Source organism: Notothenia rossii (assembly GCF_949606895.1).
Source record: "Notothenia rossii genome assembly, chromosome: 11".
NCBI classification, from domain to species: Eukaryota; Metazoa; Chordata; class Actinopteri; order Perciformes; family Nototheniidae; genus Notothenia; species Notothenia rossii.
In genome coordinates, this window is record NC_136910.1 from 47,765,732 (window position 1) to 47,782,451 (window position 16,720).

General features: G+C 40.8%; 1 protein-coding gene across 1 annotated transcript in view; it reads left to right on the plus strand.

The window, feature by feature from the left end:
- The window catches only part of trabd2a (TraB domain containing 2A), a 61,904-nt gene that overhangs the window by 15,333 nt on the left and 29,851 nt on the right, over positions 1–16,720 (plus strand). Inside the window, exons 3-4 of the mRNA XM_079659606.1 lie at positions 15,762–15,908; positions 16,330–16,504. Of these exons, the coding sequence (XP_079515732.1) occupies positions 15,762–15,908; positions 16,330–16,504 (322 nt within the window). The remainder of the gene's footprint in view (positions 1–15,761; positions 15,909–16,329; positions 16,505–16,720) is intronic.

A 16,720-nucleotide genomic window follows, 5' to 3' on the forward strand; every position in this document is an offset into this window, starting at 1 on the left:
TGCCAAGAAAAAGAGCTTAGATCCTTGAAAGAATATACAGTAATACACTCCAGTGGAGGAGAGGCGGACTTCTGGAGACTGCTGCGGGCTTTCCTGGTTGTGTAACGCAAGCTTCTGCAGCTTAAATAGGGATTTAATAGCTTGTCTCTCTAACTTAACAACAGGTCATGAAAACTTGTGTAGTCTCCGACGACCCTCGTAGCACCATCGCTGCTCTCCCGCCACGCTTAGTTCGTTACTTGAAAGGCCTTCTGAAATGACCTCAAAACCTGATTTTTTGGCCTTTACAACCAACTGGCAGTACATAATACACCTTGATTGTAATGTGTTAGTAGGCCAATTGGATCCAAGGTAACAGTCAAGTTGAACATAGCTCCTTACAATTAATTTATCAGCAATTAATGTCTAATTTAAAGTATAATAGCTCAAACAAAATAAGAAAAACAGAACTCTTTGTGTTATTTCAGATTAAATTACGGATATCTCTGCCCCTGCTTTCTTCTTGCAGACAGTTTTCCATTTGCTGTTCCAACATCTGATTGTACTACCTCGCAGACGGCAAGCAGACCACAGAGAAACACTGAAACACATTTCTGATTATGCTATCTCGCAGTGTGCCTCCACCTTAATTTAAGTAAGAAAAGCTCTTAACACTCACTAACAGCAGCCTTCCCGTATTTAAAGCTAATGTAAGTTATACGTAAGAGCAATTAGAGTCTTTACGATGCTAATTTGTATTTGTTTGGTGCCCATCATTCCTTCTATTGTTGTGTAAGTTAAGATTGTTGCAGGCCTGAATGTGGCCAACGGCCCCAGGTCATTGTTATTACAAAGCTATGACTAATCTGCACTGAATTAGCATGTGCCTGATAAACATTCAAGACATTCTCTTTTTGGGGAGTAACAATTTTAATTCCTTTTCATAACAAAAAAATACAACTTCAATTATATTGAAATACTTTAAGCTACAGCATGAAAATATGGTAGAAAAACAAGAGTAAACCCACTGGATCTGTTTCAGATGTCTCCTGTTGCATCAAAACAAGGCTTTTGTTTTTCATTTACTAATAGCCGTCAGGAAGTGCTTTCACACGTGCAGCTTTTACTTTTCAAAGTTATTTTCTCTTGATTTTGAGGAGACATTAGTCAATGTTGGGAGACTTTATCAGCTGCAGTGATTTGGCTAACAATTTGTAGCATTACCATAACATTTCCATATTGCCACACAGTGTGAAAGGCACATCTTTGACTTAACATGTATATATTCCTGTAACTGTAGACTCCTGAAATGATCCTCTTAATTCTTATTTTCAGATAGGGGTGTCATTTTCAAATGAGCATTAACCTCAGTTTGACATTAAATCTCATAAATTGCTTCTGGGATACTTACGCTTTCCCTGTACTGGGCACATCTGTGGCTTCTCTGCATTAAATCAAGACTGTAGAAATGAGCCAAACCTGGCTGGACTTCGGCCGAGCGTTACGAGGCCAAAGCTGTCCGCGAGGTCCAACACAGAGGATTAATAGTTTGTGCTTCCTCGCAGAGCGTCACCTGGAACTTGTGGAAAGATTTTGTGCAGCTTTAAGCTTGTATTTTGGGATTACATTAATTTGTTATTTATAAGTGTTAAACATGAATCATTTTTTCTTTTCTCTGAGGTACCCTTGTGCATAGAATGTTAAAACCTGAGACTCTTTAGCTTGTTAGTTAATGTACATAATAGACTTTACTTTAGAAAAGTGTTTTTTTAACTAAATGTAAAACCAAGTTGTATAATTAAGCATTAAGGTATTGTACAATTAAGTGACATGTTTATTAGGCTTATCTTACATGACTTTACAGATGCTTTAAAAACAACATTTTTAAGCCTGCAAAAAGTTGGACTACAGCCAAAGGGACCACATCGTTTCTGAGCTAACCTGGCCATAAATCCACTTGTGCCTTTCTGGCTCCAGTCCACATTGCTGGTGGCTTTAGTGGAATTTCACAGGTGAGCACAACACAGGAGGGATTTGTGAGACTTTGCTGTTCTCCAGAGATGTTTGGACCAGACTTATTCGCAGACTAGCAAATATCTGGATGCTGTCACGTATCTTCACACGTACCAGGAGTAAAATGAAGAAGGAGTTTCTTTCACCTAGGGGAGCTTTTTTTAACATACTCTGCAAAGTTGCTTTCTGACATTCATGCGATCGCTCGCCTGCGACTTGTCAAGTAGGTTTACACAGCATTTATAGTCAGAAATTACTACAAGATATTTGACTGGATAGCAGTTTCTACAAATTGGCTAAAACGCAATGTGCTGCAGTGATAGATGTGAATGCATTTTTATAAGACCTATCCACACCAGGACTTACAGACACAGTCCAGATACATTTTCTTGGAATTGCTAGAAGATCAGGTGATCCAAATGAACTGCCCTTGACAAATACATACTAAGCCATCTTAACAGTGCTGGCGTTGGAAGAAAAGAGAAGTGGATTAGCCTAAAAAACAAGAGGCTATTCTCCTATGTAAAGTAAAAACTGTTAACATGTTTGTTAGCTTTGAGAGCTATATTATCTTCCCCTCATTCTTTCTTGGTTACTTTTGATTTAAATGATGAGAAGTTGTGAGAAATATGCCCAGTGTAGAGAAAATAGAAATAACCTCTGGGAGTAATTTTGACTGACTAATCTTTGAACGGAACTCTCTTAAGCTGTGAAAAACTGGGGAGAACGGTGTTGCCAACAGCCTGTAGTTGAAGCTTCTAGATAAGATCTTTTCATTGAAACATGACATTTCATCTTGATTAATAGTTGTTGCCTCTGACAGATATTGTTCTGAACAAAACTGCAAATGTGATGGTCTGCTGCACTGACTTGTTTTGCATCCGTAAAGGAGAGAAAGAGAGAGACGTTGTATAAACCTCCGGTGTGTGGTTTGATGTTTTATCTCTGAAGTTTCTTATAAATCAAAAGGAAGATTACGTTTCTGACTTCTAATCAAGACATTTCTATCACACATTTAAAGAAATCAAAACGTTTTCTTTCTCCCGACCACTCTACTGTATATAGGCATACAATTCACTCTGTTGCTTTTAATTAAATAACACATTATTAAAACAAATGTAAACAGCGGTCACGACGCACCATTGATTACATTAAAAGCAATGTATGAACCTGATACACGCACGCACGCACGCACGCACGCACGCACGCACGCGCACGCACACACACACACACACACACACACACACACACACACACACACACACACACACACACACACACACACACACACACACACACACACACACACACACACACACACACACACACAGATATAACATCAAGAGCACATAGGTGTATGTAAGCTATTATATGCACACATGCTTTTAAGCAGTCGTGCAATAGTCCACACACATCAGACCAACACATACATAAACATGTGTATCAGGTTCCTCCCACCACCCAGAGTCAGATCCCCGCTGTGGATGAAGGTTTTTCAGGCTTCTCTCGGCCCAAAGACTGTTTTTGTTTTGGGGGTTTGTCTGAACTGAGGTAGCTGAGATCATAAACCCTCTGAGAGCTCAACACTAACGCCACTGTTCGGCCTCCAAGCTCATTTCACAACTCTGTTTCACTCTCTCTGAGTGTCTGTCTCAATCTATGTTTTGGTCCCTTTACAAAGGTTTTTACAACCTTGGTGTTATTTTCATAGCTTTAGACACCATTCTGGATGTGAAAACGTGTTCTGGCAGCTCGGCTCTAGAGACATCAATGTTGATCTGTCGGTCGGTTTCTTCTACAATTTGACAAAAACTCAACTTTTACGTAGATTGCCATGAAATTCGGTACGGACATTTACGGTCGCCAGAGGACTTCTTCTAAGCGTCTTTGGGTCTAGAAAAGCGCTATATAAATCCCATTTATTATTATTATTATAGGACCACCATGAGGGGGACAGTTTGTGAAAGGTCCAGACAGCTGTGGGTTATATTTCAATGAAATTTGGTACAGACATTCATGGTCCCAAGAGGATGATATAACCAATGACACATAGGTCAGGGGTGCCCAAACGTTTTGTGTTGGAGGGCCCAGTTAATGGTGTGCCTTGGGAAAAAAAGCAGACCCTTGTCCCTTTTTCCTCTTCAAGGAGCTGCTTGGGCTTTAGCTTGTTGACCTCATAAGAACTTGGTTGCTTTTCCACCAACTGGAACCTGATAGGTAACACGTCACACATTTACGTGGAGGCTTTTCTCAGCAATGCCAATACATTTAGTTTACTACAATAGTGGAATATATCACAGCTGTATTCTAATTGCATTTATACTTGCTTCTGTTGACCATGTTTTTGTGTTATTTCCTGCATCCATATTCACTTTTACAGACTAAACAATGTCAGTGTTAATTAGCATTGTCACTATAGAGACTCTTCTTTGCAGCTGAATCCCCCAAAATGGGATCTAAAATCAAAAAGCCAACCATGCTCTGACTCTGTATCTCTCAGTGTTTATTTCTCCTCACACAGCACTTCCTCCCCTGATCTAACATTAGTGGAAACTCTTTTTTTTGTGAGCTTATCTTGTATTTATGTAGCTTTGCAGTTGTTATTTTGGTCGTAACCTCACATGACAGAAGCATGTGAGGTTACGACCTCACATGTGTGTTCCATCCTCTGTGAACGCAAATGGACACTTTTTTCTGAAAAGTGAACTCCCAACACATTTAGGATGTTTGGATGCCTTTCATATTTTGTTGGATTGTTTATAGGTCTGTGGTTGTGAGGCTGCGGGTCATGGGAGACGTCTGAAACCATCTTGCTCTTCCCTCTGTGTTTCTCTCTCTCTTTTTTCATCTTTCCACCTACAGACTCTATATTATTTGTCTTTCTTGTCTCTTCGCTGCAGGCGTTTTCTCTTCCTGTTCCCACTGTCTGTCTCCAAACATTTCCCCCTTCTGTTTATCCTTTTGTCTCCTTTATTGATCAGTCTTTCACCACAGTAAACAGATGCATTTCTCAGATGGTTTGGATGCTAGGTTATATTTTCCATGAGATAGACTTTAGGTTGTATTTGTGAGGTTCAAGATTGTACTTTTGGGTTTTGAGTCAGTGTTTTTGTTTAGAATGAGGGGATTGATGCAAGTTGACTGAAAGTATTTACATGCATATTAATGTGAACGTGCTGGTGTGTGCTGGTGTGTGTGCTGGTGTGTGCTGGTGTGTGCTGGTGTGTGTGCTGGTGTGTGTGCTGATGTGTGTGTGTTGCTCATTGGGTTCGGTTTCCCTGCGGTGCTTTGCTTCTGAGTCCGGGCCAGTGGTTTAAGGGAATTGCAGAAACTCCTAAATAGAGCTGTGTGGGTTTTTGATTCCTACTGTCTCTTTCTATCTGACTTCTGAAAGTAAAACTTGGAGACTGCTGTCTGCTGTTTTTGTTGTCCAGTTGCTTAGAACATGTTGTCTTAACAACATCTTACCCATAATCCAGTGCAGTAGGAGATCTGAGCTGTGGTCGAATATTCTGAATATTAGGTCCGATGTCTTTTCCAAACCACTTATGTCTTAACGTTGATGGAAATTTTCATGAGGTCAACTAAAGGTATAAAGGAGTATTATTTTTTTTTATTTAGCAACTTTATTTAAAACACATGTAAAAATAATTAGGCTACAGTAATAAAATCGACCCACTACAATTAAAGTAAGGATTTCCTAAAATAGAATCCGACATCCAAAGAGTTATTGGCTGTTGCAGCTTGCATTAAGTGAATACAATGGTTTATTCGAAGGTTTTAATTTATTGAAAAAGTAGGATGATTTAAGCAATCTATAAAAAAAAAGCGTTTCACTTTCTTTAGTGTTTCTGAAAAACTTTAAAAAAAAAACACAATTCAAGATACTTTATTTAAAAAATACTACTCTTTTACCTTGTTTTACTTAAGTATTGTAAGTAACTCATGACATCTCAGATAGATTTTCTAACAATGGTTTGAATTTTATTTCGAAGTAAACAACAATGTGATCAAATTAAAAAATGCATTGTGTCTAAGGTAGGACTACCACTGCTGCTTATTGATACATTATCACAACAGAAATATGGACAATTATATAGGGGTCTGCGTAAGTCACACGCTTCAGAACAAACAAAGAATGAATGAACAATTTCTCTGCATTGAGGTTGAGCGATGTTATTTATTTAACTGTAGTAATGGAGCGGTCAGTGTCAGAAGTCCATAAGTGACCTTGAGAGCCCTGAAGAGGTCAAACTGTCTGACCTCAGCAGAGTCTGTCTTTGTGCTTTTTCCTGAGACATAAAGCATGGCAAAAGTATTCCCAAAAGTAATGAAGACTGCATTGCCTGAGATTGTCAGCTGAAGGACTGACACAGAGCCTCAAACTCTATATCTATTTGTGTGTGTGATACAATTAAAAACATACAGTAAGATCATTTCGATAATATTGCTACATGATACATGGTACGTAACTATAACAAACATTAAAGACCAGTTTTTAGGCGACAATGAATCTGTGTGCTTTAAACGTGGCTACTTTTTCCTGCGTGTATTCAGATAATCTTGATCTTACTCCACATCTTTCCTTGTTTGCGTGATAACACACACAATAACACACACACACAATGTGAGGATGGTCAGTGTGTATCCCCTCTAAGTGCTCGCAGCTGTTTTGGCTTGATTCTCGGCATGGAGCAGTGTTGTTCTTGACTCGTTCCGTCCTGAAGATTAACAGCGCTCCTTCAGTGGACAGACAAGTCATAGAGATTGATGGCTGTTTTCCTTGCGGCTCGCTCTGTTTTCAAGACTCTCGTGCTGCCTCAGAGTGGACTGATGGGCTGAGTGGCTGGCCGGCTGCTCTGTGGGGTTCTGTAAAAGTGTGTGTGTGTGTGTGTGTGTGTGTGTGTGTGTGTGTGTGTGTGTGTGTGTGTGTGTGTGTGTGTGTGTGTGTGTGTGTGTGTGTGTGTGTGTGTGTGTGTGTGTGTGTGTGTGTGTGTGTGTGTGTGTGTGTGTGTGTGTGTGTGTGTGTGTGTGTGTGTGTGTGTGTGTGTGTGTGTGTGTGTGTGTGTGTGTGTGTGTGTGAGAAATAAATAAAAGAAGAATGGCACACAGAAAGACAGTGGTGTGAACAGTGGTGTCTGCGGTGCAAACTCTCACAAACTTTTCTTCTGTTGGTCTCGGATTGTGTGATGACAGTGTTTTGCGTCTTTGTGTTTCTGATCATTACAAAGGATTATTTACATATGGGATGAATAAGTCTGTCGAGTTCTTCCTCCATTGATCTTTGTCCCTTACATGTCAGAAAATAGTGATTATAATGTCCATCACAGTTTCTTAAAGTCAGAGGTAATGTCTTTAAATGTCTTGTTTTGTCAGTTTAAAATGAAGAAAAGCAGGATAACAATTCATTTAAACTGCATTTTGTTTAGAATTTTTGCTTGAAAAGTTTTCAAAACAGCAATTTATTTGCAATTTTCTTCTATAATTCGACCAAGAGTTGACTAATACTTTCAGTTCTATTGTTTGCATACTTAAATAATAATAAGAGAATTGCATGAAAACTTGTCAGAAATATTTATATAATAATTATAATTTGATTACCAATTTGACAGTAACCTTTCTTTAATTCATGGGCCAATCTATCGAATGTCTGAAAACTGTTCAATGAGCCCGGCTGACATCTGGAATCCGCTTGTCTTTTGATTGATTGATTGATATTTTAGTATAAATTTAGTGATACAACACTTTTGTTTTAATGAATTGATTGAAATTGTTGCCAATGAATTGACTGTCATTTGATTGATTGGTTAATCACTGACTAAAGGGGACCCCTTGATGTCCTATAATTGTCTTTCATTAGTCAATGTTTTATCATGATAGATGTGAACACATGCAGTGTTGGCGTGTGTGTGTCTGTCGGTCTGATGGTTGGGACTCATGTACAGCTTGTTCACGGCGTAGTGAAGCAGGAGAGAGCGGGGAGGGTGAGTAGTTGACATTTTAATCACCACAATCCCCAACACACACACACACACACACACACACACACACACACACACACACACACACACACACACACACAGAGATCTACAGCCATTTGGTTTGAAGCTGATTCACTGTGACAGCCTAAATATTTGGCTGCGTCCGGGCACCAAGGTAAATGCACCCCACAAAAATGTTTTTACAGGGAGAAAGAGAAGGGGTGGGTGGGAGAGAGGTTTTGGAAACAGATAGAGAGAGAGAAACAGAGAGTACACACAAAAAAGAGAAGAATAACTGTATCCATAGCTACAATAAAACATTGTGTGTGCATTGACATGGGATCACATTTTCAATCAATTCATCTAATTGTTTATTGTCTTGTGAAAACATGAAACCATAGATTTCCCAAGACTTAATGGTTGGAACATAATGAATACATAAAATGATACAAAAAATCACTATCTGACAATTTTACGGCCTGGGGGTTAAAATGGTCCCATTCTACAGTTCTTCTGTTAAATAATTTTTTTGTAGAAGAAATCCTCTTTGGATGTCCGACTGATGGTGAGCCAAAGAAAGCAACATGAAGACGTCATTGTCGGCTTTGGGATAAGCTTACGCTGTTTCATGAAATTTAATAGTAAGTAATCAATGAAAAGTGTAAGCTATGGTAGAGGTGAGAATACATCTTCCATCTAAGAATAAACTCTGCTCCTGTCCATTGAATCCCCCCCCCCTTTTGTGCACATTTTTAGAGAAAAGAAACTCTGAGAAAAACCTGTTCATGTCACATTCATTGATTGAACTGTTTAAGATAAAAAGGAATAGGATATATCAATTATATCAGACGATGGATTTTCCTTCCAAAAGGGGGGAGGCCTGGAGATTTTTCTCTGAGGGGCTTGGTGATGAAATCATTGTCTTATTTTTGGTGTTTTTCCGCTCAATCATCTCATCTGTGTAGGAAATCTCGGCCCCATATTTCCTTTCTTTGGTCCCATATATGAAAATTAATAATGCTATCTTCAAAGGTCTCCTTTAAGCTCCAGAGGCTGCCGTAATCCATGATGATGAATCATTTAAACAAACACACACACACACACACACACACACACACACACACACACACACACACATACACACACACACACACACACACACACACACACACACACACACACACACACACACACACACACACACACACACACACACACACACACACACACACACACACACACACATGGAGAGACTCATACATGTACATACAAGTGCACAGAGAAAATCCCTAATCTTGTACAGGTGTATACACACTTACATGCAAGAAAACACACACACAGTGAGGAGGTCACGAGGGACCCGAGGAATGCAGGGGTCAAATCTTTAAAGACCTGGCTGATAGAGGGGATGTATAGGATCAAAGGACAGAGAAAGGGAGGGAGAGATGGATGGAAGGAGGCAACGGAGGAGGGGAAGGGAGTGTACAGGATCAAAGGGGAGAGGAAGGTAATGAAATAATGGGAGGATAAATGGAGAAGTGTGAGCGAAGGTGTATGTTAGGCGGGAGAAAGGTAAGAGAAAATGGACTCCGGGGGCTGATAGAGGGACTGGAGGAGGGAAAGGGAGACGGTGGAGAAAAAGAGGTATATAAGGAAGGATGGAAGGACAAAACGTAAAAACAATAGAGATAACTCAAACTGACAGGTGTGTGTGTGTGTTTGTGCGCTAGTGTGTGTGTGGGGAAATGGTGGGGTTTCAGCCAGAAAGTGAAAGCTCACTTGTGCAGCGGTGAAAGATTTATGCGTATGCAGACGTGTGTGTGTATGTGTGTGTGTGTGAATGGGGAATATCAGTGAATACCTGTAGAATGAAGCCGGGACCATTTGTTGCAGCTGCATTAGCCATTAGCAGCAGTGTTTTTTTTATAAATGCAGAACCATGAATTTACTAAATCCCCCATCCCCCCAAAAAGTTCCTCCGTGTTCAAAATCGTAATGTCTTTATCAACTGCTCCACTTTTGATCTTTATGTTCAAACGAGGAGCTTCCACCACTATAGCCTTGCCTAAGCAGTTAGTCCCGTTTTATCTTTTTACACTCTTAGGACATTGAACAGTCAAAAACGTAGTCATAATTGGCCGTACTTCTAAGAGTGGCAATCATAGCTCTATTTGTTGTTTGCCCCCTTCCCCCCTCTAAAAGCAAAAATGAGAGAGAGTTTTGTTTCAATCAGCTGCTAAAATCAGTCCAATAACCCCACCTTTTCTGGAAGATAAAGGTACTTCCTGCAGTTCAAAGAAAACCATTTTGTGAAATAACCAAGTGGGACTTTACTTCAGATTTTCTGTAAAACCCTGGCAGGGCTGCTGTGTTTCTGACACGCTGCTCCGCCCTTTTTAATTTCACTGATAACATCAGTCATAAGATACTCAGAATCACTATCTCTGTCTATTTCTGTCTGCCTTCATGCTCCCCTCCCTCTGGTAACATCAGTACTGAGAGTCCTGTTCTCTTTTTATTTCTGCCTTTACCTCTGTCTTATTGGTTCTGCTGTTGTTTTCCTTCCCTGCTGATTTGTGTACACGATAGACTGCTCTCTCCCTCTATGTGCGTGTAGTCAATAGAAAACAGAGGATGTATTGGAATCCTTCATTCATACTTGGGAGATGGACTAGGGCTGCTCGATTATGGCAAAAATCATAATCTCGATTATTTGGGTCAATTATTGTAATTGCGATTATTAAATACGATTATTCATTGACTTTGAAAACATCCATTTATTGGAGAAAAAACAACTTTAACAGTTGATTACCCTGAACTTTAAAGTGGAACTATCATGCTATATTTAAATAATATAGTGTAGGACCATACCTATATAAGGCATATTTATACTTTTTATTTTTCAAAATACCAAACAGATCATGCATTTTAGCCATTCCTCAATTCGCTCAATTTAACACTGTCTTTGCATGGGCTGATTCTGTGAGAACAGCACCATCTACAGGCCTGGCATATGTACTACAGCGTCTCCAGCGCTTTCCAACGGCAATGTCCGTGGCTGTCTCCTCCTGATTGGTGGAGTTGGCCCAATAGCCATAGCGCCACTTCTGTGACGTCATAGAAGTGTTCAAATCTGGATCAGTTTGTATCAGATCCGTTGCAGCCCCTTTTTAAGAGATTTGGGTATGGAGGAAAATAGAGAGGGTTGTGTTTTCTGACACTTGGTGAGTTCCCTGGAACACCGGGGACACATGTTCATGTATAAAAGACGTACAAAAGTGCATGATAGGTCACCTTTAAGTATAATTCAACCGAAAAATCAACAACAACAAAATTATTATAAAAAAAATAATAATAATAATAATAATAACAAAATAATCGTTTTATTTCCATTACGTTGTTTCGTAATCGTTGCAAATTGTAATCGCGATTAAAATACGATTACTTGAGCAGCCCTAAAATGCACTCATTAAAATGTGCTCTTACTCTGAAGTTTGTCAACACAGAGTGGACAGGTGACTTTCACAACTCTTGTTTTGTCCCTGAGACTTGCTTTTCTGCTCAAAAACACACACACACACACTTCAGAGAACACCCACCAAGTCAAACATCCTTCCATTCAGTCCACCCTCTCTTCTCCTTTCCCCTTTCTTTTAAATATGATATTTGAAATTCAGTCACTGAAACACTCTCACAACTCCATTGGCAGCACTTACACCTCTGTCAAAATCATAATAACGTCAATTACTTGGAGGCTTTTACCATGCAGGGAGTTTATCTCAGTGTTTGCAAGCTGCTCTCATTGTACCATATTCATATTGTGACAGGACCTCACATACAGTTTACATATGACTCTATGCATTTGTATACAGACACAATGTGTTGCTGACATATTGAGATGAAATACTTGTTATCTTATCGTTGCTTGTTATGTCTATGCAGAATGAGACGGCTGTGTTGATGTTTGAATATTGGAGATGAAACTGAAGGAGTCAGTCTGATTAACTGCGTTGGCTTTCTCCTCAGTAGGACTGTCAGTTCCAAAGATAACTAGTAATAAATAAACTAAAAATAATAAAGTAAACAGTTTGAATTCCCTTCAACAGATTTCCTCCCTTAATATAGATTCCCAAAATAACATAGATCTGCTTGGTCTGATTCGTAGCGCGTCTTCTCCTTACTTGTATGATAAAGGCAATTTTAGTCGTTGCAATGACTAACTAGGAGGTGTGTGGCACAGTGGGTTGTGCGTTGGTGTTCAGATCAGGGGGTCAGAGGTTCAAACCCCACTGCAGTCAGCATGTCGTTGTGTCCTTGGCCAAGACACTTCACCCCAAATTGCTCCTGTGGGGATTGTCCACAGTATTGAGTATGTAAGTTGCTTTGGATAAAAGCCTCTAACAAGTGACACGTTGACCTGATATCAGCTTGATATGGCCCCAAAACGTTTGTTTCAATCACAGACTACACATTTTGAAATTGAATTGACCACCATACAGATGAAATATTCTCTGTTTTACCATGTTTGAATGATCTTACATGTATGTCCATGACTTAGACTTTGACTGCAGCAATGTAATTAAATACTAACTGTGTCTATATCAACAAATGAGGCTTAAATGTAAATACAAACTATACTAACATCTTTAAAAACTGCAAAGACATGTTGGTTTAATGCAGCAGTTTTGTTTCCTGTGCTGCATATCAGACCCTCAGCAGACAATGAACACAGTCAGGAGGACTCTGAGTTACTTTGGTTAAACTGTATTAAGTAGTTAATGGTTAACAATGACATCAGGGCTTGGGGGAGAGAAACAAGTTGATATCTTGGCTAGACTAAATGTTGAACATCATCTAATGATAAATGATCCAAACATACACACTGTGTTTATTGACTCAAACGAGACAACATTGGGTTTTCATTGACCATAACGTGACTTTAAATGAACAGCGTGAGAGGGACAACAAGAACATCTGACACAGGACAAACAAATACAAACCAATAACTGACACAATGAACACTAGTATAGTGTTTTTAGTATAGTTTAGGGTTTTTAGTCTGATCTTTGGGTTGACATGTCTCACTTTTAAAGATGCCGCTGCTGTGAAATGGGGCTCTAGTGCGTGCAGTTGATAAGTGGATATTAGTTCTAAACAGACTAATGATTTTTAGAAAGTGCACACTAGTTTTTAAAAGGAATTAATGTAACCTCTCCTCAGAGCTACTCCTCTAAGCATGCTCGCTACTTTTCTTGCAAATCCTCAGCTAAGCCAACACACTTGAGAGCGCGAGCAGCGAGCATTTCTTCAACCGAGCCGCCGAACACTCCAGATCTCCACATGTGGGAATCCGACTGTGATGATGTTTGCTCTGGATGCACACACCCACCCCACTCCATCTCAACAAGGGGGGACATTTCCATGACAAAGGACAATTATTGACTTTCATTGGCTCCGCTTGCTTTGATATCAGCAAGGGGTGTGTCTGTGTGTCTGTGTGTCTGTGTGTGTGTGTGCTGGAGGGGGGGGCGGTTTGAAGGGGGCAAGCCGTGGAGGAGAAGAAGAAGAAGAAACAGGGGGACCTGATGAAAGGGACCGAGTGGGAAAATGCACCCGCTGACCCACAGTGCACTAACAGAAGAGGAGGATCACAGCGCAAAGAAAGAAATCATTCATTAAGGCTTTCTTTCTTTCACTCCTTCTCGCCACTCCTGCATCCTTCCTCACTTTCTTGCTTGTGTTTTCTTTCTTTCTATATTCCCATCCTTTAACCTTCCCCCCTACTTTTTTTTTTTACTGATCCTCCCCCTCTCTCTTCCCTCCTCCTCCCTTTACAGCCATAATTTAAGGGGCTGAAAGGCACGGCGAGCGGAGAAAGAGGAGAAGAGAGCTGAGAAAAAAAGGGGAGACCCTGCAGATGAGGGCCTTCCTTCACGGACGTGGCACAGATGTGAGGGTGTTTTTTGTGAAATGAGTCGGGGAGGGGCGGCGATAGGCTAATTTGCGTGGCATAAAGACGGGGTCCTTTTCATATGCAGAGCGCTACTTTGATGCGCGGCCGATGAAAGCTGGAGGGAGCGCAGGGTAGAGGAGAAGAGAGGGTGACGGAGGGGTCCTTTGTCCCCTGACAAGAAGGCATCTGCTCCAGGCTGCCCTCCTCTCCTCCTCTCCTCTGCCTCACCCAGGCTCCCACAATGGGCCAGCCGAGGGAGAATAGTGTCATCAGAGCACCTTAGAAAAAGCAGAACATGGAAAAAAGAAAAACAGCCGCTTGGGTTGGTCTGGTTGGTGTACGGGTATGCATATCAATACAGAATTCATTTGACAAAGATCTGAGAGAACACACACACACACACATTGAGGAAGCTGTACACATATGCACACTGAATTGTCAAACATACTGTAGACACATTAACATAGTTCCACAGCTGACAAAACACATCTTCACTTTGACTGATAGCTCCCATAGAGGAACAAATAAGCCATACAAACGTTCCTCTTTTAAGGGACTCGACATCAATGGCTTGCAGGGTGAAAGGTGTGTGTGTGTGTGTGTGTGTGTGTGTGTGTGTGTGTGTGTGTGTGTGTGTGTGTGTGTGTGTGTGTGTGTGTGTGTGTGTGTGTGTGTGTGTGTGTGTGTGTGTGTGTGTGTGTGTGTGTGTGTGTGTGTGTGTGTGTGTGTGTGTGTGTGTGTGTGTGTGTGTGTGTGGAGGGATCAGAGGCGGGGCATGTGCTGAGGTGAGTGGCGGTGGTTTCTGTCTCAGGCTTCGCTGTGTGTAGAGGCCTTCAATGAGTGTGTTCATGTGTGTTTGTGTGCATGTATGCATATGTGTGTCCTCGCGGTGCTGATCACAGGCGGCAGGCTCACCGGGGCCCTCACACCAAACACTGGCCGATTTCACGCTCACACAATAGGCTGAATCCCTCTGCAGCAGAGCGTAGAGGGTTTTTGGCAGCAAAGCCTTAAACTGTCTCCATTGCTGTGGTGGTTAGTTTAGCAAATATTTTTACCTGGTTAACTTCCTGTTTGGGCTTTGGTTTACTTTTAAAACTGTGATAAAAACATATGTTTGAGATGTATGTACACATTGTAGCTATGATAACAGTGTGACTCAAGGGATGGCAATGTTGTTTTTTTGGTCACTTTAGCCCCGACTGAAATATCTCAATATCTATTGAACAGAGCGAGAAGACATTTTGAAGAGTTGGTCCCAACATGAAAAACCCTACTGTCTTTGGTTATCCTCTGATGCATTTGTGACTTTGAGTGAAATGTCCCTTCAAATATTGGATGGACTATCCTGAAATTGTGTACTAGCAATGATGATCACCTCAGAATTAGTTCCTTTGTCTTTAATTTCTAAAATGTTTGTCCAGCGTCTTAAGCAGGTCTAAAATGTATCCAATAGTAGGTCTGTATTAAATGTTTCACTGCAAATAGTCCTGCCTTAGTTTAGGTAGGATGAACAGCTTATCACCTTAGTCAAGCTCCTTAAACTGCTGTGATGTAATTATTTGATCGGACAAAAATGTCTATTCTTCCTCAATCGTACACTATCATTTAACAGCTTGAAAGAAATGGGTTGAGTGATTTATAAATGTGGTTGCTTTTGATGAAAGCTTGGCTATTTTAAAATGGAAGGCTTGTGCCTATGTGCAACAGGTCCTATGCACAACTTTTGCTAATGCAAAAACTAAAAGGAAGTTTGTGAGGCCGGAGAGCCTTGGGGTCTCCCGTCATGGTTATAATAAATGGATAAATAACTGGTTCCTATTGTCTCCTTGTAGGTGATCTTTGCCCTGAACCAGACGTTACTACAGCAGGAGTCTTTGAGGGCCGGAAGCCTTCAGGTCCCCTACACCACCGAAGACCTCATCAGACACTACAACTGTGGAGACCTCAACTCCATCATCTTCAATCACGACACCTCACAGGCCAGTCTTACTTCATCTTGTGTGATGTAGCAATGGACTTTAAATTATTTCTCCCTAATTAATAAACTAAGAGTCGTTTTGACCCTTTGACCCTTTGGAGTGTCCCAGTGACACGACCTTTGACCCTTTACCTTCACCCCTCAACCCTCTGACCGACCCTTCATCCCCCACACCTCCTCCTACACCCAGCCTCTCTATACATTGCCAATTTGGTTCTTCTGTTCCTACTTGCCATGTCTTTCTCTCCATTATTTACCCATTCACCCACCTAACAATCCCGGTGCACCTTCAGTTCAAATACACATTTTTGATTAATGTGTTTTTAGAATGTATTTTTCTTTGAATGAAAAGGAATCTCCTCTCCCCCTTCCCCTTTTAACCTTCTCGGCTTAACCTGAACCATCCTCTCTGCACCCTGTAGGTCCCTAACTTCAACAATGTGACACTGCCACTCAGCGAGCAGGTGACCGCCCAGGAAATAGACAGCTACTTTCGACAGGAACTCATCTACAAGAGGAACGAGAGGATGGGGAACAGGGTCAAGTCACTGCTAGAGAATCACCCTGACAAGAGCTTCTTCTTCGCCTTTGGAGCAGGTTGGTGATCAATATTAAAATGCATAAAACAGAAACATTTCAGCTATCGACAGACACAGAGACATATGGGTCTTTATTTGTCTCTGTTCATCAAAGCAGTCGAGGAGATTGCAACAACAAAATGGCTTAAATTCCTCTTTTTGTCAGGAGAGCACTTCTGCAAAGCAGAGCTTAACAACTGAGCAGCTTAACAGACTCATGGAGAGAAAGAGAAAA